The 27,981-nt window shown below is 45.3% G+C and overlaps 1 protein-coding gene across 4 annotated transcripts in view; it reads left to right on the top strand.

Moving 5' to 3' along the window:
* The window catches only part of SLC4A7 (solute carrier family 4 member 7), a 422,082-nt gene that overhangs the window by 317,274 nt on the left and 76,827 nt on the right, over window positions 1-27,981 (top strand). For all 4 annotated transcript variants that reach the window (XM_086942128.1, XM_086942129.1, XM_086942126.1 and 1 more), the window contains 5 exons: window positions 367-528; window positions 5,909-6,022; window positions 16,726-16,887; window positions 18,685-18,936; window positions 24,293-24,361. In XM_086942128.1, coding sequence (XP_086798254.1) covers window positions 367-528; window positions 5,909-6,022; window positions 16,726-16,887; window positions 18,685-18,936; window positions 24,293-24,361 — 759 coding nt within the window. The remainder of the gene's footprint in view (window positions 1-366; window positions 529-5,908; window positions 6,023-16,725; window positions 16,888-18,684; window positions 18,937-24,292; window positions 24,362-27,981) is intronic.

The following is a 27,981-nucleotide window of genomic DNA, read 5'->3' on the forward strand; positions in this document are numbered from 1 at the left end:
ATTTTCAATATTGGAAGTTGTTCTAATGCCTATAAATTCTACACTCAGACTAGCCGTATCCCCCTCTTAAACTCTAAACCTCCATATTCTTTATTCATCCAGCACTCACTCTTTTACGCCGTGTGTTAAGTGTACTCTGTTTGCTGAGGTGGCTTTCCATTAATACGTAATTTCACTATGGTGCTAACCTGGTCTCTGGCCAAATAAGAGATTAGTGTGAAACTTGAGCTCCTTTCTGTGATTTTTGAGGGCAAAATAAAAGGTGACGGTCTCGCACTAGGCTGTAATACCACATTTAGAGCATTGTTAATGTTGCAAGACTGTTTTGAGGCATACGTTTACCCGTTCTTTTCTTTTCCTTTCTAGGAATGTAAACAGTTGCATGGGGATTATTTTGGAGCTGCATGCGGCCATCATGGTCCTTACGTTCCTGATGTTCTATTCTGGTCCGTTATCCTATTTTTTGCGACTTGTTTCCTCTCTTCTTTCCTCAAGCAGTTTAAGACCAAAACATACTTTCCTACCAAGGTAAGTGTTGTGTAGCATGGATGTGCCTTTTATCAAGCATCCTTGTAACTGCTTTAAAGTCGTACATCACACCTTTCTTCTGCTATTGAGTTCTAGTTTCCCCAAAACAGAACTTGCTTCACATTACTGATATGATTCACATCCTATAATGCCTGTGACCAAAGCTAAACCATAACCTACTGTAGAAGTTTTCATTTTCCCTGTGTTACCTTGCATTGTGTTTTAAAATCAAAGCAGCTCCAGGCAGAGACACTGAAATCAGTAATCATGAAATGAAATTAAAAGTCCATTTATATATAGCGCTGTAGCTACCCTCAAGCGTCCTAGCGCTGCAGACATCACGCTTGATCCGCGGCAGTCTGAGCTAGACAGATTTATTAAAAAGCCAAGTTTTTAAAAGTTTGCGAAAAACAAGCAGTTTGGGTTCTGATCTAAGTTGGAGGGGGAGGGAATTCCAAAGCCCGGCCGCATTATGGGAGAAGGAGCGGCCTCCACACCTGGCTCTCTTTACCCTGGGTATTACGGCCAAGAAGGAAGAACCCGATCTAAGCTGTCTTGTTGGGTGGTAGGCGGTCATCAGAGGTTGGTTGATGATGGCACCTGTCCCCCAGAAGGATCGGTGCGCAATACACATTGCTTTGAACTGAATCCTCTCCCTGATTGGGAGCCAGTGAATATCCTTAAGTCTGGTTTTGACAGGAAAACGACGGGGAATTTGGAGGAGGGTTCTGGCTGTGCAGTTTTGGATAACTTGCAGTTTATTTAGAGTGGTCTCGGGTGCACCTAGATTCTAGTTCCTTCTGCATTTTGGGTCCAGTTACTTGTTTATCTACTGTTTAGACTGCCTAGGAATTTTTTACATACATTTTGTCTACCCTGCCCTAGGAGTCTGTTAGAGTCAATACCCAGGGGGTCCTTGTTTTTCACACATTGTGCACCTAGATACAGGGCGTTTCCAAAATCCAGATGGGACCGGATTAGGCCTTGGACCATGATCTGTCTTGCGTAGAAGGGGAGGATTTTGCGCAAGAGCCTTAACCAGCCAAAACAGATAGCGGAGAGCTTGGCCACCTGACAGTTGAAATTAAGGGACTTGTCGAGCCAGAGTCCTAGGCTTTTGATTTTGTCCTTAGGTGCAGGGGCAGCTTCTAGGCATGGGGGCCAGAGTGAGTCAATGGTGTTATTCAAGGGACTGCCCAGGAGCATGAGCTCTGTTTTATCCCCATTCAGTTTGAGGATGTCATCCACATGTGGACTGCTTCCAGGCAATTCTGAAGGTCAATGGGTGCATTTTGTGAGGGATTGAGAGCCACCACTAGCTGAGTATCGTCTGCGTACGTGATGATTTTTACGCCAAAAGGGCGAACGATCTCAGCTAGGGGGCTCATGTACAAGTTAAATAATGTCGGGCTCAAGGAGGAGCCCTGCAGTACGCCACAGTCCAGGAGCTTGCTGGGAGATGTGGTGTTACCCTCAAAAACCTGGAAGGAGCGATTGAACAAGAAGGATTTAAGCCAAGTGAATGCACCCGAAATTCCCTTGCTGTAAGATGTTGTGGTTCACTGTGTCGAAGGCGGCACTTAGGTCAAGGAGGATGATGGCAGTGGAACCTCCATTGTCCAGGTTCCTTCTGGTCTTCTCCGTCACGGCAACCAGAGTGGTCTCGGTCCCATGAAGGGGGCGGAAACCGGTCTGGGTGGGGTCTAAGATGTTATTAGACTCTAGATAGTCTATCACAGTGTTTACGTGTTTTTCAAGAATTTTGCTTAGCCAGGGCAGCAGGGAGATTGGTTGGTAATTGGGCGGGTTATTTTGATCCAGATTTATTTATTTATTTATTTTTTATATAAAGGGCTTTGACCATGGCTCGCTTCCATGAAAGAGGGACGATGCCAGTGGAGAGGGAATTATTTAGTAATTCCAAGATGGTGGGTATAATGTGGGTGGCGACAAAGTAGGATGCGAGGGGGTGCCGGGTCGTTGGGGGAGCCAGATTTCACCTGGTGCATGATGAGTTCTAAGGTACTCACATCTAAGGGGGGGGGAGTGATAGCGTGGGAAGGGGTTTGGACTCCAGTTGTAGGGGGATTTTTGTATGTTATGTTATAGTAAGTTTATATAGCGCACGGCTACTCTAAAAGAGTGTCCCGGCGCTTTCCACAGGCAGCTCAGTGTAAAACAACATAACCAGGAAAAACAGATACAAGAAAAAGAAAAAGGCCCACCAGAAAGAACTAGAGATTAAAAAGCCAAGTCTTCAGGCTCTTCCTGAACTGAAGCAGATTGGAGGTGCTGCGTAACGCCAGTGGAAGCGAATTCCACAACTGGGGTGCCTTGAAGCTGAAAGAGCGCCCCCCAGTGCGGGCCTTCCTCACACGCGGCACCACAGCAGTGAAGAGAGATTCAGACCGCAGTGAGCGGGCTGGGCGATAAAAGGCCAACCTCCGCTGCAGGTACCCAGCGCCTGAGCCATGCAATGCTTTGTGCATCAGCGTCAGAGATTTAAACCTAATCCGCTTCCGGATGGGCAGCCAGTGGAGCGTCTGCAGCAACCCAGAAGCACGTGCTCGCCTATGTAGGCCAAAGATGGCGCGGGCAGCAGAGTTTTGTGCCACCTGCAGGCGCTGGACCAGATAATCAGGGAGGCCAAGAAAGAGGGTATTGGCGTAATCCAACCTGGATCCAATGAGCGCTTGCACCGTAATCCACCTATGCTCCACAGACAGCAATGGAAGGAACTTGCGGAGCATCTTCAAAATGCCGAAACAGGTGCCGGCCAGACCGAGGACATGAGTTCTCAATGAAAGCTTGTTGTCCAGCTTGACACCAAGGTTTTTGGCAACCAGTGATGCCTGTGCGGGAGGACACATGCCAGATGGCCACCATTGCCGCCACTCTGGGTCGGTGGCACAGCCAAAGAATAAGACCTCCGACTTACTGGAGTTGGCTTTCAGACTGTTCCGCTGGAACCAGTCGAAGACCATTCCCAGACAGCCCCGAATACTCTCTCCGTCCCATGCCTGGTCTTTACCGCACGTGAAGAGGAGTTGCGTGTCGTCGGCGTAGGACACGATCTGGGCCCCATACGTCTCCACCGCCGCCGCCGCCAGAGGGGACATAAAGATGTTAAACAGCGACGGGCTCAACACAGAGCCCTGTGGAACCCCGACTCCCAATGGCGGCATCTCCGCGGAGCTCTGGGAGACCCAGATCGTCTGGCGGCGGCCTTCAAGGAAAGATGTGAACCATTTGAGCACCGTCCCCATAATGCCGATGTCATAAAGCCTGGCGAGGAGCGCCTCTTATAAATGACTGCTAGTACCTCTCCTCTTCCCCCTTTACGATCGCCGCAGAGTATTTGGAAGCCTTGGGGAAGGGTTTGAACGAGGTCAGGCTCCGACTGATCATGCAGCTATGAAATACTGAGATGCTTTGGTTAGATATTTGTCCATTTGTCTTGAGAATCTGCATGAACTTTTGAGATGGTCTTGCACTGATGTACCAGAGTCCTGACCTTGCTCCACACTGGTCAAGTTTAAGGCCAATTCTGTAAGGGTTGACCCTGTCACCATGTTACTTAACCTAAACACTGGGCTTCTGGGAGTTGGACGCAAGCAGAGTGCTTCTGTATGTCGGTTTGCAAATGAAGCCCAGATGTATTTTGTGGCATCCTCTGATGCCCACTCCACAATTTTCTAGGTGAGTAAAGATATGCTGAGTCCCATTTTTTTCCCCCTTTTTTTAAACCATCCTAATAAAACCTCACAGGATCAACATCATTCAGTGCAACCTTTTAGAATAATTCGGGTAATCTGAAGCATGGTCATTATTGAGCAAAATTCCCTTTGTCCTAAAAAACCCAACTATTTTATTTTCAGTAGCAAAGACCATTGCGTTGAAATAGGAGCTCCCTCTCTAAATGCCCATCCCTTTTTAAGAAAACCCAGTGGACTGATCTCGACTTACTTGGTCTGTGATCATAAACTTACTGATAGTTCATTATCTTCCATGTTTAATAATTATTATTGCCATATTCACTATGACAAAGTATTACTAAGTATTTGCAATTCATTCTTCTGACATTTTTGTTTTTATGAAAAAGTTGTACAGCCCTCTGCCGCCCTTAGGATTGTTATCCTAAATAAAGCAAACAAATTAACCAAATAACACAACAGAACACAAAGATTTGACTTAGTAACGCATTTGCTGTTTGTTTCTCCTGTGAGTTGATGCTCTGGTATTTAGTTCAAATTTATTTTGATGGTTCCATGGATATCAAGACACAAGACTGCAAGGTACATACAAGTGAAATTATGTAGTCTGGCACAGTGTCCTAAAATTGCCCCTTTATCAGCTCCCAAATCCTCTGAATGGCTTCCTATTTGCATGTGATTGCCTAGTAAAGTCTGGCGGTTATAACAAAGTAAGGTGACTGATCTTTGGTAGATGTCTCTATCTGCCACTTCCTTCCTTCATGTCTTCCGAGACGAGGAGTACCAAAGGGGCAATGTGCTCCCAAGGGTACCTATGCAGGAAGTCAATGGATGGGCCTACACATAATAGCACAACAGACATGTTTGGAGAAAAGGTAGCTCACCTACTTCATCACTGCTCAGTAAGTTGTTACATGGCAACTATTGCTAAAACATTCCCTATGTAAGCAAATTACTTACAAAATAGGTTTCATATGTTATAATTTTAATAGTTTTATGACTGTTTCCATTTTCTGAAAAATCAGTGGACTGTTAGATAATGTTTTGGAAGAAAACGGTTTGATAAAGTATCAAAAACAATGTGCTTGCCTTAAGTGTTTTACCATTTTTAGGTTGAGCATTCGAGACCTCTTGTATATACTCTAGTATATACTTATATGTGTATGTACAATGTGGGCTCTGGAGATCAGCCCTAGGACTTGTCTTCTTCCGCTTAGAGACTTTTTTTTCTGTTCAACTGCCTCTATTTACCTGTCTTGATAGAAAACGACCAGCAGAGGTCAGTAAAATAAAAAACATTTTAGCATTCCATAGAAATTGCCTTCCATGACCACCCGTAGACCATATTTTATTCAAATCTTGTATTTTCAGTGTTATGACCACCGAAGGCCCTGATTTTATATTAAAAACAGAGCTTTGGAATATACAATTTTCCGCTGAAAGGCAATGTTTTTTCTATTTGTTCCCATGCCTGGCGTGTCACAGTTTGGTGCTCACTTTCCCTCCATGGTAAAGAACAGTAGATGTTTCAGCACCCAGTCTAATGTGCTTCATAGCTAAATACATATAAGGTCCCAAAGGAGAGACCGATTGCATTGCAAATGCTTGTTCTGTATAGTGCTTTTCAGTGGTGTAATTTGTTTTCTTTTTGCATTTGTTTTCCCTAGGTGCGATCGACAATCAGTGACTTTGCTGTATTTTTAACCATTGTGACTATGGTTTTGATTGATTACTTGGTTGGAGTACCTTCTCCTAAGCTTCATGTACCTGAAAAGTTTGAGGTGAGGTTTGTAGAATAGGATGGAATAGACCACAAAGTACATTACAAACAATAGACAACTTTGTGTTGCAGTAAAAACAGACCTTTTTAATCTTGGGTTTAATTTAGACTGGGCTGTGAAGTGCTGTGCTTTAGATGTTTTGTCTCGGTGGTTGAACAGATGGCAGGGACATCAAGAATCCTTTCTGAATCAATACAGCAATATATTTAGTGCTAATGTATTCATAAATCATTAATTATTTCCAAAACGATACTGTATGACCCAAATCAAATAATCACATTTGTTTAAAGAGCACAAAACTTCAATATTTCTCTTGCTTTCAGGGCGTCTATCAAAAGAAAACAGACCATACAAATAATCAAATCCACTTCGTTTTTCTTTTGTTAGTATTACACTGGCATCTCTGTGTTCAAAATATTCTCCCTGATCTCTCAAGCCACCGCAAGTTTACTGGATATGGGTCGGGGAACTCAAAAACCCAGCTTCCTTCGATCATCCTGCCTATTTCACCTTTAGGACCAGCATGACTGTTAAGCCTTATTGATAACTACCACCTCCTCTTCGGGGTGGCAGCAGAGTAGAGACCATGTTGTGTAACTCATCTGATCCTTGGGGGATATCATGCTATGCACACCTGGGAACCACTGGGGGCTTTTACCATTGACATCCATTAAACTGTCATGTTAACTTGGGTGTGCACCACAGATCTCAAATTCTGGGGTTATTTTGCTTGTATTTAGAGCAAATTTCAGTATAGTATAGAGCAAAGCAATGAAGCTTATCAGTAGCCACTCACCTTTTTAGTTGCCAGATCCTGGTCTCTTGATTTTTCTTTGGCTGAAAGCAAGACCTAAAGAAATCCTTTACCCCCACTCTGAGTGCCTTGATCGCCAACGCTCCTTTCACAGCTGAAGCAGCCACGTATCCTAAGTAGTGCAAGAACTGACGAACAGTTCAATATATGCTCAAGTGGCCACCCTTTGCACACACAGAAGCCACAAACCACACTCTGACTTGGACCACGCTACTGCACCACTGTATGAAAGTGCCCCTTTTTAGGTCGAGCCAACAGCAGCACATGCGCAGCTTGCTCGACTTTAGTAAGGGACTTTTCAAAGTGCTAAACGCCGGCGACCAGCTTGTGGTTACGTGCACAAGCACGCGCGCCTCGCTCGACCTCCCATCATTGCTGCATGCGCATCCCTCGCGTGCTTATCACATCATTGCGATCACTTTCGTTTTCACTGCGATGACGTGCACACGAAGGATGCGCGCGCAGCAATGTCCCCTTGGCTGGGTACACTGTAAAGCCTTTAGTTATTGTGCACATTTGATGTGCTGCTTTCTCCCCATCTGGGCTAAGACTCAGTGTGGTGTATGCCTCTGGCTTGCAACCCTGTTCTGGCGTGCTTGGAATGCATCCGGTTTATCTTTTTTACCATTGACCTACATCTTGTCTTTAATCACACTGTACCCGCAAGCTATTTGTCCACTGTTTAAGATACTGCTGCAGTCGGTTGATAAACTCCCGTCTGGTCTCCGTGCCATCCTGCAACCTTGCCCCGACTTGACTGGTATGGATTCAGTTTGTGTGTCGAATCATGTCGTACACTAACCTTTACCCCTGCGTAGCATGCGTTAAGCTTAGCACACTAGTATGTGCGCCTTCTGCATACCCATCTACTTTTTAACACACCTTGGATCGTGGGAGAATAAATTGTGCATTGTTTTACTTTTCTCCCTGAAAGTGTTGTCCAGAATTCTGCTACTCCCTAGACGCCTCAGGTTGCACCCTCCCATCATTTTTTTCATATTTCTTTTAAATAAGAAACATTTTCTTCATAGATTCCTTTCTCCGTGTAACAATCTTGGGCAAATGGGTGATTTATGCACGTTCTCACATCTGCCACATCACCTACGCTTGCTTCACTGAAATGTAAGTTGCAGTGACAGCTGTTAAAACGTTATGTCATTTTAGACTATAAGAAACTGCTTGTATAGATAGGTGAAATAGAACAAGCTAAAGGAGCAGGTGATGAAAAGTTGCTCCAAATTGTAAAGGCTAAAGTGCCTGTGAGATGCAGTTCTAGATGTGGGAGTGAAGCACGAACACAAAGCCTGTATTCTTTACGTGCGTTTGATTTGTAAAAGTAAATTTAAGAATTACAGCCTTATTTGAGGTCTGGATTTGACAGTTAAGTTTGACGTTTTCAATGTATGTTCAGTGTGATTCCGGTCCATTGCTACCATACAGATGGATATGGCGTTAGGGCCAGAGCTGCATACTTAGGAACTGGGGAACCAGGTTTGAATCTTTGTCGCCCAACATGCTGTTTCTGGGCAAATCACCTAATTTTCCAACCCCTGAGAAAAAACAAAATCTGGCCTAGAGTAATGTAACTGATATTTATGTAAAGGCCTATGGCTTACAAGTGCCCCACAAGGAGAACATATCTCCCGGGCTTCAACGGTGCCATTATTCTTGTGAAAGAGAGGATGGGAAAAACAACTCTGAGTGATTTGTTTGCCTGCAGCCTTATATCTGGAATCGGCGTGCGTAACAGATGTGGTGTCTCCAAGTGTCTGTACATTTCCAGATGAACAGGCTTTTTTGCTTAAAGGCCCTGTGCGATTAATTTGTAAAAGCCTCAACAATTCGCATGTCACAATCACAATACATCCTGGACGAAGAACGACCGACCTATTTGAGTGACTGTATATTAGGTAATTGTAATAATCGAATGTGGACACGTACCACACCTACTAATTCTCACTTGCGCACACACACACGCACACACACACACTCAAACACAATATTTCCGATGCAAACACTTACAATCTTTTCCACACAGTCTTTCTCGCACACACACAACCTGTCTCTCTCTCTATTGTGCACACATACCATCTCACATAAAGGCGCGCACACAGTCTCTCTCTCGCACACACCCACGTACACAATCTCTCACGCGCACATAATCTGTCTGTTACACACACAACCCCTCTCACAATCTGCCCCCCTCTCTCATACACACACACACACACACACACACACACACACACGCACACACACACACACACACACACACAGCACAGAGGTGACAATCAGATTCACCCACAAGAAGCCTGCCTGCAGGAGACCGGCGTCGGGGGGTGTTGCTCGTGAAGACACAACCAGGATAAGATATCACACACACACACACACACACACACACACACACACACACACACTCTCAGCTGCTATTAAGAGGAGCAGTCACGGGTGAAGGGATGCGATCAGCACCTGCTGCGCGTCATCTGAGAGGGTTTAATTCAGGTTTATTCACACATTCAAGGAAAGGTGAGAGTAGGGGGTGCATACTGCAGACACGAGCAAAAATGTGCACAGACGTGTCTGCACGCCTATGATTACATATTGAACATGCGTGTGTATATAATATCCAATGCATAACTATGTTAAACTGCCTCTCTATAATGTCTAAATGTTAATATATACATATCTAAATAAGCATAGATTATGCAGCCCCATATCACGGAAATAAACACCCTCTTCATTGCCGTTCCTGCCCGGTTCTCACTGCCCTCAAAAACAAGTTCAAGCTTTGGTTGTTTTAGAATGTCTATACTTCTCAGGAGCAGCGCCGAGAGTCCCCACCCGGGGTGAGTTGTGCTATACCAACTGTCCGTAATAAATAAATAAAGGTGAATGTGTGTTCATGAATATACTATATGTATATATTAATTGTAAATCCATGTGGGTATCTGTGTATACATATATATATTTCTGTATTAAGCATAGCTATATATGTGACTATATGAATATGTGTGATTATAATGTACTTATGTATAATATGCAAAATATGATCTATTCAGGTACATATCTAATCACATATTCACACACACGCATGTGAATACGTGAGTTTTTTACTATATGCAAACGAAAGTATATACATGTAAATAATTCGGATAGCGTGCACTTCGTCGGTGTGTGGGAGAGCATTGCACATTTGTTCAAACTTTTTTTGAATCGTTAAAAGCCTGTACCTAATTTTAAGACACCGCTGTCACTATAATATTGTTTTTAAGTCGGCTGGTATTCAGAATATATATGCGTATGTATTTGCGTATGTGTAATGCACAAACAGAATAAAATATGTGTTCGAGGCATTTGGGCTGCTGAATTCATATCCGTGCATAGATTGCCGCCTAGTGTTTGGTTCGGATGATTGCACATTGTTGTCCTGGAAGAGTCTTCGAAGTATCACAAGATAGGTGGCTCCTCCCCTGGACTACAGTGCGCATGGGCATCCCTTCCATCCTCAGATTGTATTTTTCAGGCATTTGGTTCGGATGTTACTATCTTAGCTCAAGTTAGGAACATTTTCTACTAAGCCAAAAGGCTTTCGACACCGTTGGTATTGTTTTCGTTCGGTACCGATAACTTTGCTTCGAGAGGACATCGACGAATTAGCCGTTTTTTTCCACACTCGACCCGATCTTCGATCCACGATGGAAAGAAGCCCATTCAAAAGGTGTCCACTTTGTAATGCAAAGTACCCGCACATCGATGTCCACCCGGTGTGCAACAAGTGCCTGTCTCCGGATCACAACGAAGCCAACTGTATGGCGTGTGCCCGGTTCAGGTCGAAGAAAACTCTTCGGATTCGACGCGCAGCTCGATTGGAGTCAAAGAAATCAGCGCCTGTTCCAGAAAACATCTTCGGGACCGAAGATGAAGAGGTCGTTGATCTGCAGGATCAGGAACAACACTCTAATCCGTCTTCGGACCATGACTCCGAGTATGACGCCGAAGACTAAGAAGTATTAGAAGAAGACGAAAGCGTCGTCGATGAGGTAGGAGACGACCAGAGGCCTTTGGGGCCGTAGAAGATAGCTCAGGCGAGGAGCTAGGCCGAACCGGATATACGGGGGGCGGCGATGAATCGCTCAATAAGGCTCGGGTCGAGGGATCGCCACAAGGCCTTACCCAAGATCTGCAGAATCGTTCTACAGCCCCGCATACAGGCCCGGCTTCGAACGTATATACAAAGCCATCGGTATTGAAACCGCCATCGGTCGATCCTAAGAAATCGAAACCGAAAGAGTCACTGCCAAAAGCGAAACTGAAAGTGCAGCTGGCACTGGTCGGCTCCAAGGCCTCGAACCCCTCGGAGCCGAAGAAACAAAAAAAGGCCGTTGATACCGAGAAACTGAAAAAGGTAATCGAGCCGAAGATCGGGGCGCCGAAGACCAAAGTCAAGGCTGTCGAGCCAACGAAGCGGCACCGAAGGGACTCAACACTCGCAAAAGGCACGAACCAAGAGAAGGGTCCAATCCTCGGTCGAAGCCTGCGGACAAAACAAAGACTGGCTCCAAGGACCCTGTCGAGTCGACGCAGCCGAGTCCATTCATGGCCAAAGAAGTGTCGGAGTCACTCCAACGCATCAAACATAAGGCTACGGAAGTCGGGCCGAAGAAGGCACCAACACCAAAGCTGGTCGGAAACGTTCAAACCGCATCGACGCCAATCAAATTCGGCTTGCCACCGACGGAACGTCCGAAAATGTTCGAACCAAAGAAAGGTATCGGAGCAATTAAGAAAGTGTCGATGGAAGTGGAGGCTACAGAGGAGCCTGAAGAACTGGAGTCGAGGCAGTTCATCGACTCAGTAACTGGTAGACTATCCATATATAAAAGGAAAATAATACCAGAAACACCCATGTAGTCATACAGGATTCCCTTAAAAAAATAAGAGGGATTCAACAACATCGCCAGCTCTTGTGGAACCACTCCAATCCTATGGACAAAACCCTCAAACTTTATCACCCACATACTCCGATGTGGATACAGGGGATGACGAAAATGAAGATGAACCTTATGTGGACACTGATCCCGATGATCAAAGCCAACCATGGGCGGACCCAACTGACCCAAAAGATCCACAGTCTGCCCCTGACACACATGTGTACAATGTGAAAACATCTCCTACTGAGGACACTACTGCCTTTAACGCCCTCATTGAAAGAGCTGCAAGTAACCATGACGTGCAACTACATGCTGACCCTGTGGAGGAAGACTTTCTGGTCGACACCTTTTCCACTTCAGAACGCACAGTCAAAATCCTGCCCATGCTAAAAGGCGTCCTTAAGCATGCTGGTGACATTTTTAAAGAAACCACCAGGGCCAGGGTATTAAACCCAAGAATTGAAAAAAAATATAGACCGGCACCTGTGGACCCTACTTGTATAAAAGGACAGTTGCCATTGGACTCATTAGTTGTTTCTAATGCACGTAAGAGAGCAAACTCCCAAACTACAGGTGATGCTCCTCCTGACAGAGTCAAAAGTACTGGAAACTTCAGGAAAAAGGGTGGCAGTGCAAGCAGCTAACATCTGGCGCATTGCCAACACTCAGGCACTCTTAGCCAGATATGACAGGTCCCATTATGATACCCTTGAGACACTGTTCCAACACCTACCAGATCAGTACAAGGAGGGTGCAGAACTACTAATCCAAGAAGGAAAGCTTATAACAAATTCTTCCATCAAGTGCGCGCTAGACGCAGCTGACACTGCAGCCAGGGCCATTAACACTAGCGTCCTGTTAAGGAGACATGCCTGGTTAAGAATCTCAGGATTCAAACCAGAAATACAAACGTCTATCCTCAATCAGCCAGTTAACCCGGACTACTTATTCGGACCTGAGGTTGACACCACCCTTGAAAAAATTAAAAAAGACACCAAGACTGCAAAGTCTATGGGGGCTCTGCAGTCCCAGCAGTTTCGGGGTGGCTCCTTTCGTCGCTCCAATACTAGAGGACCTTCAAGAGGCCAGTCCACACAGCAGACACAGTACAATAAAGGAAATTCACAATCCACCTACAATAAAAATAACAGGTGTGGATATCGTGGATACAACATCAAAGGCAGAGGAAGAGGAAACAACAGTTCCAGATCCTCTGCCAATAACAAACAGTGACGCCCTGTCACTGCCCCCCGACCATGTAACACCTGCCAGGGGGAAGACTACAACAGTTCCTGCCGGTCTTGAAATCCATCACCACAGACAGGTGGGTGAGAGGCATTGTCCAGTACGGGTATTGTCTGGAATTAACATCCACTCCACCCAACATACCACCAAGACACCGTCCTATGTCCGCAGAGCACTTACACTTATTGCAGCAGGAGGTCGTCGGCATGCTGCAAAAAGGAGCCATAGAGCTCATGCCTGTAGAAGACCAAGGCTCAAGGGTGTACTCTCTGTATTTCTTAATACCCAAAAAGGACTGGTCTCTCAGACCTATACTAGACCTCAGGCCTCTGAACAGATACATTCTGTCAGAGCATTTTCATATGCTCACCCTACAACAGGTTCTGCCGTTACTCAGTCAGGGAGACTTCCTCGCGACTCTAGATCTAAAAGATGCGTATTTCCATATACCCATACACCCATCACACAGACAGTATCTCAGGTTCACTATTCAAAATCAACATTATCAGTTCAAAGTCCTCCCTTTCGGAGTAACAACAGCACCCAGGGTGTTCACAAAGTGCCTGGCGACGGTAGCAGCACACCTAAGAAGACAGCACATACATGTCTACCCTTATCTGGACGACTGGCTTATTCAAGCAAAGACGGCCCAGCAGTGTGCCAGCCACATGTCCCACACCATTCATCTTCTTCACAGTCTGGGATTCTCGCTGAATTATCCAAAGTCACATCTTCAGCCCGCCCACGTGCGACAGTACCTGGGCGCGACAAACACTCTGGCAGCCAACGCTCAGCGAGGATAAACAGCATGCAACTGCTGATACAAAAGTTCAGACCCCAACACTCACTTCCAGCAAGAGTGTTTATGCAGTTGATCGGCATGATGGCCTCCTGCATCTTCATAGTCCCGCACGCGAGACTACATATGCGCCCGCTTCAGGAGTGCCTAGCACGTCAGTGGAATCAGGCTCAAGGGCAGTGGAAAGACCTAGTGTTGGTGAGCGGTCGGGGATACAACTCTCTGCATGGGTGGAATCCACAAAACCTTTTCAAGGGCCGACCGTTCCAAGAGCCTGTACCACAAATAATACTGACAACGGACGCATCTCTCCAAGGATGGGGAGCTCATGTACTCCATTACACAGTACAGGGACTATGGACAGCACAACAAAAGAGGATGCAAATCAACCTTCTGGAATTAATGGCAATCTTCATGGCACTGAAAGCTTTCAAAGTACACTTGTGCAACAAGGTCGTGTTGATCCGGACGGACAACATGACTGCCATGTACTACATTCAAAAACAGGGAGGAACACACTCTCCACAGTTGTCTCATCTGGCTCAAAGCATGTGGAAGTGTGCCATTCAGAGGAACATCTTCCTCATGGCGGACCACCTCCCGGGCAAGGACAACCAGATGGCGGATCTGCTCAGCAGACACAGCCACCAAATGCACGAGTGGGAGATACACACACCAGTACTCAAGCCGTACCTTCAGCAGTGGGGTCATCCACAGATAGACCTCTTCGCCACAAGGGAAAACGCAAAATGCCAAAGCTTCGCCAGCAGGTTCCCACATCCACAGTCGCGGGGCAATGCGATATGGATGAACTGGTCAGGCAAATTTGCGTACGCTTTTCCCCCCCAACACCTCTAATACCGCTTGTGGCACGCAAACTGAGGCAACACTCGACACTCATCCTGGTTGCTCCAATGTGGGCACGCCAACCATGGTACACCACGTTTCTAGCACTATCCGTGGTACTGCATCAAAGGCTGCACCTCACACCTAGGCTTTTGACGCAGAGCCATGGCGACATTCAGCATCCAGATCCGCAACAGCTCAACCTGGCGATCTGGCTCCTGAAGTCTTAGAATTTGGCTACCTCAACTTGCCGCCTGAATGTATGAATATCATCAAGGAGGCAAGATGGCCCACAACTAGAGCATGCTATGCGGCTAAATGGAAAAGGTTTGTCATATATTGTAACGGCATTAACCCACTGGATGCATCTATTCAGAACATTATCTGTTATTTGTTGCATTTATACAGATGTAATCTAGGGTACACTTCCATTCGTATACATTTATCCGCAATAGCAGCTTATCTTCAGAACAGGCAGCACCTCTCACTATTCAGAGTACCTGCCATTAAAGCTTTTCTGGAGGGACTTAAGAGTGAGTCTGGAACCTGAATGTGGTCCTCACCAGATTGATGGGACCACCAAAAGTGAGACCTATTGGCTATGCCAATGCTTGTTGATATGGTCACCCCCACCTTTTGCCTGGTATTGATGTGATTTTGACTGGAAGTGTTCCGGGGTTTTGCTGACCAGTGCCAGATCTCTCTCAAAACTCTACAATTGTACCCCAATTGGCAATACTGTTGGCACCCTCTGTGTCCCTAGTTAACGGTACCCCTAGTACCTAGGGCTGGAGGTACTAAAGAGGGTCCCTGTGGGCAGCAGTAGATATGCACCTGTACTAGCCAGCTCTATTAATGCCCGTACAAGTGATCAGGGAAGCCATTTTAAAACATGTGATGGACACTGGTGAAAACAAGTTCCCCAGCTACTTGATGACTTCACTTAAAACAGAGATGTTTGGTCTCAAATATCTCCTATTAATAAGCCCACACTAATTCCAGTGATGGCTTTAATACATGCACCCAAAGCGCACCTTAGAGGTACCCCCTGAAAACCTACTGACTACTAGTGTGGTCTTAGCCAGCCTGCCACCACAGACCAGCTCTGGAACAAGACCTGCTCGGGCAGAGGGTGTTTAAACCCCCGCCCATAGGATGACCTGCAAAATGCATTCCAAGGCAGGGAGCATCAGAGCCCTATGCCTTTGGTATGGGAATCCGGCTTCCTTCACAGTAGAGAATGCCAGGGCGTGTTTGTTTGTTTGTTTTTATGGGCAAGGTGGAAAATTAATAGTCCAAGAGGTGTGGTCACCTGAAGTGAAGAGGACATTTCATAGTCTGCCATGTTTGTGATGGCAAACTTTAGAATTCTGGGACAGGGTTATGCCCAATTCAAACTGGAAGTGGTCATAGAAGAGGCGTAGTTGCCCCTGGGGTCGGTAGCACATTACCCTGCACTCCCCTAACGCCCCTAAATCAAGCATTTAGGGGAGCACCTGGCACAAGGAAATAAGATCCTATCAACCTGCAAGAAGACTGGTGTGAAGAGTCAATAGAACAGAAGCCCTAACAACTGACTTGGCTCCAACCGTGCCAGCCTGCCTGCTGACTTCGACAATTGCAATAAAACAATTACCTCTTGAAAAAATATAGCAGTCTTTCCACCACACAACAACCCTCTTCACAATCCTTAAATCAGTACCACACAGATTTTATTTTTACGAAATTCAAAGATGGCTTACACCAATGTTATAGAATACCCAGGTTTAATGTTATAAGGGGATTTTACACGCAAAAAAGTATAGAGTCTTCAAATGTGCATTCAATAATTTCCACTCAAACCATTTGATGTACTTTTTGGGCAAAGGTGTTTTTTTTTCTTTTCTTTTTATTCATTATATTTCACCAAAGATGTAGTTTATAGAAGAAGCAAGCCTTTTAAATAAAGGCTGCTGATCAGATTTTACCTGCCTCTCAAATTGTGTTTTTTTGTTAGATGACTAAAAAAAAAACCTACATTTGCTACATAATTATTGCTTTGTTGAAAGTTTTTTCTTTATTTATATTTTAGCCAACTCGAAAAGACAGGGGCTGGATTATGGATCCTCTTGGAACAAATCCCTGGTGGACCTTGATAGCTGCAGCTGTTCCTGCCCTCCTTTGTACGATCCTTATTTTCATGGATCAACAAATCACTGCAGTCATCATCAACCGAAAGGAGCACAAACTGAAGGTATTTTGCTTTTACCGGTTTCTTTAATGTTGGCTACAGCTTATTGTCTCTAATATTTGCAAAAATTCCATCTTCCTGAAAATGTTTGTTGGCCGATGAGCAGTGTTTTATAGATCATACCTCAGACTATACGGTTGTATACTTGGGCCAAAGCTTTGGTGTTTAGTAGTATCTAGGTCACATTATTTTATTCGGATAATCTCAGTCATGAAAGACGGACTTCTCGCTACTGTTTGGTGAATCCCGTTCTTTAGTAGTTTGGCAATTCTGCAATAGAAAAGGTAGGCTATTCAAACATCATCAACAGTTTGTCAGTAAACGACTCCCCTGATGACCAAGTCTTGAACGATTTTCTGACTTGGTTAATCCTGCCTTTTCTTTTTGAGGCTCCTAGCAACCAAAAAAAATGGCCTCTTTTGAAGGCCTAGAAGAAGTGAGGAACGGAGACAAGAGGATTTCTCAAAGCACAGCTATCTGTGAAATTAGGACTAGAGAAGTATGACTTTGTTTATGGGAAGTACTGTGGAAGACTGACTCTATCTAGGTTTGTTTGCTTACTGGCGTGCAATAGTGTGAAGTAAGGTATTTTTCTGAATATTACAATGTACATTATTAGTTGTAGACAGCTGTAATGTGAGATATGTACTGCCGTCCAGGAGCCTTCTCTGTAGTGGAGAAAGGAATGGGGAGGGAAAGCAGTGTCTACTTTTTATTGGTTTGATCCACTAAGTGTCCTGAGGTCACACATTCTAATGTACATCTTCAGTACTTCACCAGATTTTACTCCGAAAAAGCTGTAGTTAATCTGTGGAGAAGTGATGGACTTCTTAATGTACAGGCCAGTCCTATGTCGGTTAACTAAAAATGCCAGCTGTATTTGGGCTTATTTGTGCATGGCCTGAACAGTGGCACCCTTTTTGACAGTGTGTACTGGGATAGTGTGGGTTTCTTGGATTGCAACTGTACTCTCTTTAAAGTAACAGCTCTATAAAAATGTTGTATCATCCATAGTAATTTGAGAAGATTGTCGTACAGCTAAAGGAAAAGGGCAAAATATAGTTCCTGTAAATTTGTGTTGTCCTAGTCTCCCTATTGGTTTTGCAGGGTTGAGAAATGGTATGGTTTGTTGCTGTGACCACTAGCACCTTGTTTGCACTGGCGGATACTGCCCTGGAATGTTACTCAAAGTAATTGAGTGGTTGAAGTTAATTCAGCTACCTCTATTGCACATATTTTGCTTGTTACTTTTTAATTTGTATGCGAGTTAGCAAGCTTTGGCTTGTGTGCTGTAGGGACTCGGGCTACACCTCCCTTAGCATCCTGGATTGCTTGTTTTCCTCTTTGTTGGGGATGTGACTTTGCAGGTTGGACTGGACTAATACTTTGGGGAAGTGAGGCAAACTGGGTTGTGCATTGGTCTGGAACTCTTTACTATCACATAGTTAAGCTTAAATGTTGATATAATGGTGAACTACCATGAATAGGTCCAGTTGTTGGATTTAAGTCCAACATCTTGAGTAATCACCCTTTTTTTGATGAAATATGTTGGGATTGCTGTGACATAAAACGTAACCACTACAGGTGAGTCTTGAAGAGTTAGATGGTGGGGTATCATTTCAGTGCAACAGTATTTACAGAAATACACTTGTAGCTGATCAGTAACTCAGCTGAGTAATAATGGCTTTCCCTCCACATACTACTCTTGCATAACCTGATATAGATATATATACCAAGTCATATATTAAAAAAAAATATATATAGGGCTAAATGATAACACAATCTCTTTTACCTTTGCAGAAAGGGTGTGGCTACCATCTGGACTTGATCGTGGTCGCAGTCATGCTAGGAATTTGCTCAATAATGGGGTTGCCTTGGTTTGTGGCTGCCACCGTTCTTTCAATCAGTCATGTGAACAGCTTGAAAGTGGAATCTGAGTGCTCAGCCCCTGGGGAGCAGCCCAAGTTTTTAGGGATACGGGAACAGCGAGTGACCGGGCTCCTCATCTTTACCTTGATGGGACTGTCTGTCTTTATGACTTCTGTTTTGAAGGTAAGTCTACTAACCACATCTTGTCATCACAATAATCTCTCACTGGACTAGTTTCTTTTGATGCCATTAATACGATGATTGGTAAATTGTATTGTGGCGTACTTTTAAAAGTGTTAGTATTGCACATAATTATGATTCATTTCCTGTTTTAATCTAAAGGTATGTATTGCTTCTCTTTAGATATTCATGTAGAGAATAACCCAGTCGTAAACTGGTGTGCCTTCTATCTTAGAGCAAGATTATTCCCTGCGTTCTGCAAAAGACGTTCATTTCATTGTGTTAAATTAGTCTGTAACATGTCAGCTGCAACACTTCGTCACAACTTTAGCCAGGGCAGTTTTAAAGAAGCTGTGGAAGGACATGATTGGGTTTACCCCTTATCTGTTATGGGATACTTTATTCTAGCCTGGGAACAGGGGAGTTGGGTAATAGCTAATAATGTAGGTTGGTCTAGATGTTTTCATTTTTGTTCCTCCTTTCATTCTACTCTTATGCGGTTAATTGATGTCAGGGTGGGGTGGTTGTTTGTGTTTTTAAAATGTTTCTTTTAAAACAAATTCTTGGAGGCGTGGCCAAGATGGCGGCCGGAGCGGACGTGTAGGCGAGTGGCTCCCCGACCCAATCCCCCTTTCTGCCCCCTTATAATTAGCTGAGCCCCCCCACCGGCCTGGCAAGCGGCGACCCCTGAAGCCGCGGGTGAGGGGCGACCTGATCGGGGTCGGCGGGGCACTTGAGATCCGCTCCGGAAGCGAAGGTCAGCGCGGACCGGAGAGACGCCGAGAGGATGGCCGAGCTCTCTGGTGGCCTACTGGCGGGCTGCGTGGAGTTTTGGGCTCTGTCCCCGAGGGCTGCACTGACTCGGGGGGGGGGGGGGAGCGAAAATAGAGTCCCCGGCGCGAGGCCTACTGTGGCCTGCCAGACACCAGACCCCGAAGCACAACTGGGGCGCGGACCCAAGGACACACAAAGGGTCCAATAGCACCTCCAAGGACCGGGAACCAAAGTGGCGGGAAGTGAGGAGCAAAGCGGGGCGGACTCTGGGGGGCCTGGCGATCGTGCCCCCGGCGAGAGGAGCGGCGGGGGCCTCTGAGTCAGGCCTGTGGCGCCACAAGAAGCCAGAACCCTATCCAGGAGTTCCTAATTTCACCACAACCAAGATGGTGAAAGCCCAAGTCAATGCCCATGCACACTGTCACTGAAAGGAGTCACCTTATCTTGTGACTCAGAAAACGTCTTCAAAGATTAACAACTTGCAAACATCCGGACCCAACACTAGATGGCAGGAGTATGCAAAGCATGTGAATCTACAGTTTACATGCCAACAACAGATGCTTACTGGTTAAGTAACAATCCTTTCACATTCACTTCAATTAACCCACCCTATGGGTGTGACTAGCCTGGAGGGGCAACAAGCCTCCTTTTGTAGCTAATTTCCCTGCCTGTCCTCCTGTCAAATGGTCCTCAGGACAGGGGATGGCGGCATCTCCCAAGTCTGGGGTAAGCCAAGCTCTCGTATGATATGTTAATATTATTTGCGATAGCACAGTATCACCCGGGGGCATCACAGAGCTGTTGCGGATCCTGACTGGAAGTACAAACTGGGTAAAATATACATAAATAGGCTTTTAGTAGTTTCCTGAATTTACTGTATCAGGGAGTCTCTCAGAGGGTTATGGGTAGTTTGTTCCAGTACCCTGGGGCGAGATGGGAGAAAGCCTTACCCCAGTGCGCATTTGACGAATTTGGGGCAATCACAAAAGGGCTTGGGTGCTCGATCTGAGATTACGGCCGGTGACATAGGTTGTGAGTGTATTTTTGTTTTTTTTTAAGATCATGTGGGCCTTTGCCTCTCAAGGCATTATACGTGAGGCAACAGATTTTATAATAGAAACGCTTCTTCACTGGGAGCCAGTGCAGTTCTTTTAGTAAGGGTGCAGAATGTTCTGGACTTAACATGCTTACTTACTAGCGATCCTGCTGGATGAGGTGCAAACACCTCCTATCGGAGCAGGCATTGTTTCTGACCTCTGGAACCGGGGCACTCACCTCCGAGGGGGTCAGAAACTAGTCTGTGGTGGCAAGCTGGGCAGGACCTCTCAGTCAGCACGCTAAAGGGCAAATAGGTTTCAAGGCGTTCCTCTATGGTACCCTCTGTGTGTAGGTTTTGCTAAATCAACCACTGGAATCAGTGTGGGTTTAATAATACTAGATGTTTGATACCAACATCATAGGTTTCAGTGAAGCCATTATGTAACTGGGTTTTGACCAGTGCCCAGTACGTACCTTAAGATGGCTGCCCTCCCCACTTGTAATATCCAGCAACTAAGCTAGACATTACAGGTCATACCTGCTCATGCAGATATGTCTTCACATGTGATCTAATGCACCCTGCCTTGGCGCACTTGGCCCTGCTGTAGGGGTGACTTACATATAGCAATGCAGTGTCTTTGCATGGCACACAGGATTGTGCCAGGACATGTTTTCAGACATGGTTTACACCATGTCATGCAGTCTGCAGTAGTAGTCTGTGTGATGTGTATGGGGCCCATAAGGCGGCATAAGATATGCTGCAGCCCTTAGAGAACCTCTTTAGTACTCATGCCCTAGTTACCAGGGGTACCGTTTACTAGGGACTTACAGGAATGCTTAAGCCCTTAGCCAATTGTGAAACACCCAACCCAGATTCAGCCACAACACCCTGCCAAGGAATTCTCGACCCGGACGTCCCGCCCCTTGTGGTTTTCATTGGCTAATCAGAAACTCAAATCTCAGCCTTTGGCTGAATAACCCGCCTGTCTATGCACATATGCATATAACTTCAGTGACCATATTATCGTAAGAAGGAGATCCTATCGTAAGCTATGGCCGGGCACAAACTTTTCGGCTGTTACCTTCTTTTGCAACAGGAACATTGCAGAGATGGCTGGCCTGACCCAAACAGAGCAAACACAACAAGATGATGGACTGAGTGCTGAAACTTTTCAAACACTCATCCCCAGTCACAGATCTGGGTTTAATCCATCATTCTTTTGCTCACTATGCCGCCCCATTTTGGATCCAGCCATATGCAAGTCAGTCTTGACCCTGTTCCTTATGGGAATAGGGTCAAGACGATTTGCATATGTCTGGTTCTGACCAGGAGTGGCGAAGTGAGCAGAACGTTGATGAATTTACCCCGGATCAAAGAGTGACGGGGGGAAAAGTGTCTGAAAAGTTTCAGTTCTCCGTTAATCATCTTATTGTGTTTGCTTTGTTTGACCTAAGTTGGCAGGATATGCCCAGACATGGGTCCGTTGCTCACTTTGCCACTGGTTTCAAGCTAGCCTGGCTGGTGAGGGGTGTTACCCTGAAACCGTTGCTAGGATGCTCGTTTTCAGTCAAGGAAGGGCCTGGCAGTTCGGGCTGGACTGTTCCCATGAGGAACAGGGTCAAGACTGATATGCATATGGCTGGGTCTGACCTAGGGTGGCAAACTGAGCAGAAGAGTGATGGATTTAACCCAGATCTAATAGTGACTGGGGGAGAGTGTCTGAAAAGTTTGCGCTCCGTTCATATTATTGTATGCTCTGACCCAAACGTGGCCTACATGGAGAAAAAAGGCCCGCTTAAGACCTGCTGGTAATGCGTGTCAACTATGTCAGTGTTGACTTAGTTATAAATGACCTGACACTAACTCGACAAGCTTTATTAGCGTTCTTTAAGCAAAAAAATCCAAGACTGTTAAAAGCAATTGGGTGTGTGGGTGTGTGTGTGTGTGTTGGCGTGTGTGTGTGTGTTGGCGTGTGTGTGTGTTGGCGTGTGTGAGTTGGTCTTCTACCAAGAAGTAGTAAGAACATGGAGTCTGGCTTCATAAGCAAAGTCATGACAACATTGAGTCCTTCATGACTGGCCTCTGGTCTCCTGAGACCGATGGGGAAGTAATCAACAGATCTTCTGAAAGCTGGTGCGTTCAAATGAGCCACTGGTGATGACAACTTAGCGAGGGTGTCAGTTTGGTGCTTTTAGTGGATGCTAAGTTCTCGCACCCAATTACTTTGCAATGTGCCTTAGGCTGTGCTGGCACTTCCTCCCAATCAATTACATTTGGTTACCAATTTTAAAAAGATAAAGTTGTGTAAAATACTCTGAGCCGAGAAAGCTGAATATCTTATTTAAGAAGCACCCTTTGCCATTAAAGCTGTGCAAAGGATGGAAGTGTACTAAAAGTCATGTAATGATTGTTTCACAACTCCTTGGTGATGATGTGACTGTAGCAAAGTGTTCAGTCATCAGGGCTAGTATTGTCACTTATTTTTGAAGATCTGCATTTTCCTCATCTATTTCTTCTGGGGTACTGTTAGAGAAACTCCCTTTAGAGGTATTGTCCGTAGGTGAATTGGAGACTGTTGTCATCCTCCCTGACCTTTCCCTCCTCTGTACCAACTGTATTGGTTTCCCTTGCCATGGTCCTATAATGCTCAGCAAGCAGGCTCTGCAGGTGAACCTTTGTAGGTTTAGGACCCTTGGCAAGGTTCCATGGTGAGCAGTCGCTGTTACGTTGTGCAAACTTAAATTTCGTGTAGAGAGCCAGGTTGAACATCTGGGTACTACCCTGTGCCTCACATATGCTGTTTTAGAACAGTTGGGACCTTTTTAATAAGCTAGAAAAAAATCTACCAGACTATACTTTTTACAGACCAAACTGTCCAGGATACTTTACATTTCAAATTTAAGGCCCTAACAGACCAGATTAATAATTTGGAAAAAATCTAAAAATTCTAAACTTATTTTTGGCACTAAAGTCAATTGAGGATTCCTCTGTGGAATCACATTACTGACAGTGGTACAGTAAATACAAAGAATATCCCTTCAGTCTGGGAGTGTTATCTGAATTTAGAGCCGTGGCTAATGAACCCTTCAGAAAGTATGCCTTTCTGTAGCTTAATGACAACTTTTTTCTTTTGGCGTTGTCTACTCCCAGCTTGCTGTGGCAGCCTTTTGTCATCTGGTCTTAAGTGACAATATTGCAAATCTGGCCACACACAGCCTTATTTTAAATCTCTCCTTAATTGCATCCTCTTACTTTCTGAATCTGTTTTAATACGGGTGTCAAATAGGGCAGTAGGGATTATTTGAAAGTAGGTTCTCAACAAGCATGTCTATTAGATGCTATTCTCGTTTGGGTCTCTGTTTGCTTGTTTGTTATTGCTCAAACATTGTGTAACTGCTCTACACACTGGCCATGATCTCTCTATAATAAAGTTCTCAGAGTTGTAGAAATTAGAAATCTGATCTTAGACCTTACCTAAAAACATTTTGAATTGTTATCATCTTATACATTTATCTCGGTCTAATATACATTCAATTTTTTTTTCAGTTTATACCAATGCCTGTGTTGTATGGGGTTTTTCTCTACATGGGGGCATCCTCCCTTAAAGGAATCCAGGTGAGGATTTTGTATTTTACTTTTTATGTTGGTGCAATCAAATCATGTCACAACCAAGACTGTTCTAATTGATGCATGAGCTTTATAACTCTTTTTGGTGAAAGTACTGTTAATCACATCTTGTGGCAGTGCTGAATTACCTGTAAGCGTAGGAAGAAAATTTGCTTTGTACGTTTTTATCTTTTCAATCTATTGCAGCACTACGGAATGACAATTAATAGATGGTGCCATGCGGTCTGGTTAAATTTTTTTTACATATATATATATATATAATTTTTTTGTATTAGTGCAGATGATAAATGATGCTGCCATGATGTTGCCTTATCTTTCATTTGGCCCTATAGCATAGCCTGAATGCACTTCGTGTTTTACCTGGTGAATTAGGCCATTGATGCAGATGACTCCTAAATCAAATGTAGGCAATTGGTTTAGTAAAGTCCTGGTGCAGTCATCTAAGTTAGTGAGAAGTAATTGCACTCTTCAGTAAGTCACCAGCACTTGATTAATGTAATGGTGACTTACATAATTCCCACTTGTCACTGATTTTTTTTTTTCAGAACAAGATTTTATTGTGTTGTTGAAAAGTTGCATAACAAGCACAGCGCCCCGGGAACCGGAGAAGCTGTGAGCATTAAAGTAATAATCACATTGTAAGCAATTCAAACAACCGTTTTAATGAAAATAGTTACCCTACGTCCCACTCCCCTCTCCCCCCATCTGAAGCCCCCCTCCCGCCCCCTGCACAGCGACTAGGTAGTCCATAAACAAAAAGCATGTAAAGAAACATTTAGTGTGTACTCCTCATCACCCGGGATCAGTGTCCAAATATCTTTCCTAAGGTTCATCATGTGTTGGCGGTTCCAGCCACAGTCCTCTATAATCTGCCCATCTCTTCCAAATCTTATAATGTTTCCGGGGACAGCCCCTGGCTTCGAAGATCGGGCGCTCCAGTCCCATATAAAAGTCCAGTCCCCTTTTCCACACTCCCACTAGGGGGGGCCCTGGGGTCTTTCCAGGCTAGGGCCACATCTCTCTTGGCCACAATGAGGCCCAACAACAGCAAATGTCGTTTATAGATATTTCCCCCTACGTGTTCCAGTACATGGAGGAGACCCAATTGTGGTGTGTGGGGGAGTTCCCAGCCCAACACCTCAGACAGGCAGTCCCACACTCCTGACCAAAACCTCCGTAGTCCGTCACACGACCATACTGTATGCAGAAAGGTGCCCACCTCTCTGCCACATCTCAAACAACCAGGGTACACAATCATGCCCGCCCTCCACAGTCATTCCCTGGTATAATAGGCCCTATGTAGATATTTGTACTGAATGAATCGCGGGCGTACCGCAATGGCCGCTCCTCTTGGAGCCTCAAGCGCCTCTCTCCAGTCTTCCTCTTCAAATGCACCCAGATCATTCTCCCATTTAGCCCGCAGAGTGTCTAGGGAAGATGAACAATGTGTAACTAGTGTTTGGTAGATAGTGGATATGTTTTTACTTTCCAATTCCCCCATAAATACCTTAGCCTCCAGGGGGCTAAACTCGGGCAAGGAGTCCAGGCCTTTCAGGGTGGGTGTGATAGCATGGCTCATCAGCCTCGACGTCAACGGTGAGGGCAAACCTGTATGCTCTCTACATGTCATTTACCACCCGCCCGGGGACAACCTCACCTTCACCCAACACCTCATGGACACGATCTCAGCCAATTCCGGACGACAGAACACACAAATCTACCTGGGTGACTTCAATCTCCACTGGAACGACGAGAAAGACGCAGTGGTGAATAGTCTTAAAACTTTCCTTAATGCGCTTGACCTCACCCAAATCTGCAACAGCCCGACACATGACAAAGGCTCTATCCTTGACCTTATTGCCAAAGAGGACTCTACCCAACTGGGGTCAATCCAACCCTGTGATTGGTCAGACCACCACATTATCACATTCTACATCAACGAAAAAGTCAAACTTAACCCGGCTCAACCTATCAAATCCAAGATCTGGAAAAGGGACCTCAAGAAACTTATCCCCAACTCCTTGCCTTCACACAGCTGCAGTCTCCTCCTTCCCCCCCACCGGCGCATCAGACGTCCAATCTCTGACCGACCTCTACCTCACCTCCATGACTTCAATAATCAACGAAGTCGCCCCCCTGCAGCTGAAGAGTCTCCACCAAGAACTCAAACCCATGGTATGATGGCAGACTCAATGAAGACAGGCGTGCCATGCGAATGGCTGAGCGCACCTGGAGATCTGACCCATCAGCACTGCACCTTAAAACTCTTAAGAAGAGAAATGCCTATTTTAGGAAAATCAAGCACTCAAAATCGGCTTTCTTCAGCCTCCAGCTCGATCAAGCAAAAACTAGACCAAGAAAATTGTTTGAACTAGTCAAAACTCAAACCAAGGAACAACCTCTACATTCAAACATCACCTCAAGCGATATACCAACCTGTGAAGAATTCTCTGCTTTCTTTAAGACAAAGACCGATACTATAAGAAGCGATCTCCTCAATGATGTTTGCCGTTACTCCAACCCCATCGGCATAACTTCGACTCAACCTAAAAACAATGCGACATGGTCATCCTTCGACACCTACTCAGAAGAAACAATTAACAAACTGCTGGGCACCTTGAAACCCTCTAATCGCCTCACTGACCCCTTACCTGCGAATGCTGTAAAAGACTTCACCCCCCTGCTCCTCCCACTCTGGACTAAAATCATTAATTGTTCCCTTCAACAAGGTCTCATCCCTAACTCCCTCAAGGTGGGGCAAGTCACGCCTATACTCAAGAAACCTACAGCTGACCCTGCTGACCTTAACAATTACCGCCCTATCACCAATATCCCCACCCTGGCCAAACTGCTGGAAAAATGCGTTCAACTCCAACTGACTAAACACATCGATCAGTTTGACCTCCTCAACCCACATCAATCAGGTTTCCGAGCAAGACACAGTACGGAAACGGCCATGAAACACATAATTGACGACGCCCTTCAAATCCTAGACAGCAATGACTCCTGCCTCCTCATCCTACTTGATCTCTCCTCAGCATTTGACACCGTCAAACATGAGAACCTACTTTAGCTGCTAAACACCAGAATTGGTCTATCGGGAACTGTCCTCAAATGGTTCACTTCCTTCCTACATAACCGGTCTCAGAAGTTCCAATCAACAACGTGCTATCCCCAGCTGTGCCTGTTTAATTAGGCGTCCCTCAAGGATCGTCACTGTCCCCCACATTGTTCAACCTAGTCATGGAACCACTCACCACCTTGCTCCAAGCAGCTAATGTACACTTTCATATGTACGCCGATGACACTCAACTCTACCTCAAACTACAATCCCCGGAAGACATCAAACTTCTGAACTCTACGCTCAAAAACACCCAATCATGGTTGGCCAATAATCATCTCAAACTAAATGCTCTGAAAACTGAGTTCCTTCTAATCTCACCTCCGGCGAAAATCTCCACCACTCAAACCTGGCTTAAGCACCTACCTGCATTCAATGTCCAACCCACCATCGTGGAATCCGTGAAATCATTAGGCATCACTCTTGACGCCAACCTCAACATGCAGCAGCATATCAACAAAGCGACTAAGGGAGCTAACTTCCAAAT

The sequence above is a fragment of the Lissotriton vulgaris genome, chromosome 10 (genome assembly GCF_964263255.1).
Source record: "Lissotriton vulgaris chromosome 10, aLisVul1.2, whole genome shotgun sequence".
Classification (NCBI taxonomy): Eukaryota; Metazoa; Chordata; class Amphibia; order Caudata; family Salamandridae; genus Lissotriton; species Lissotriton vulgaris.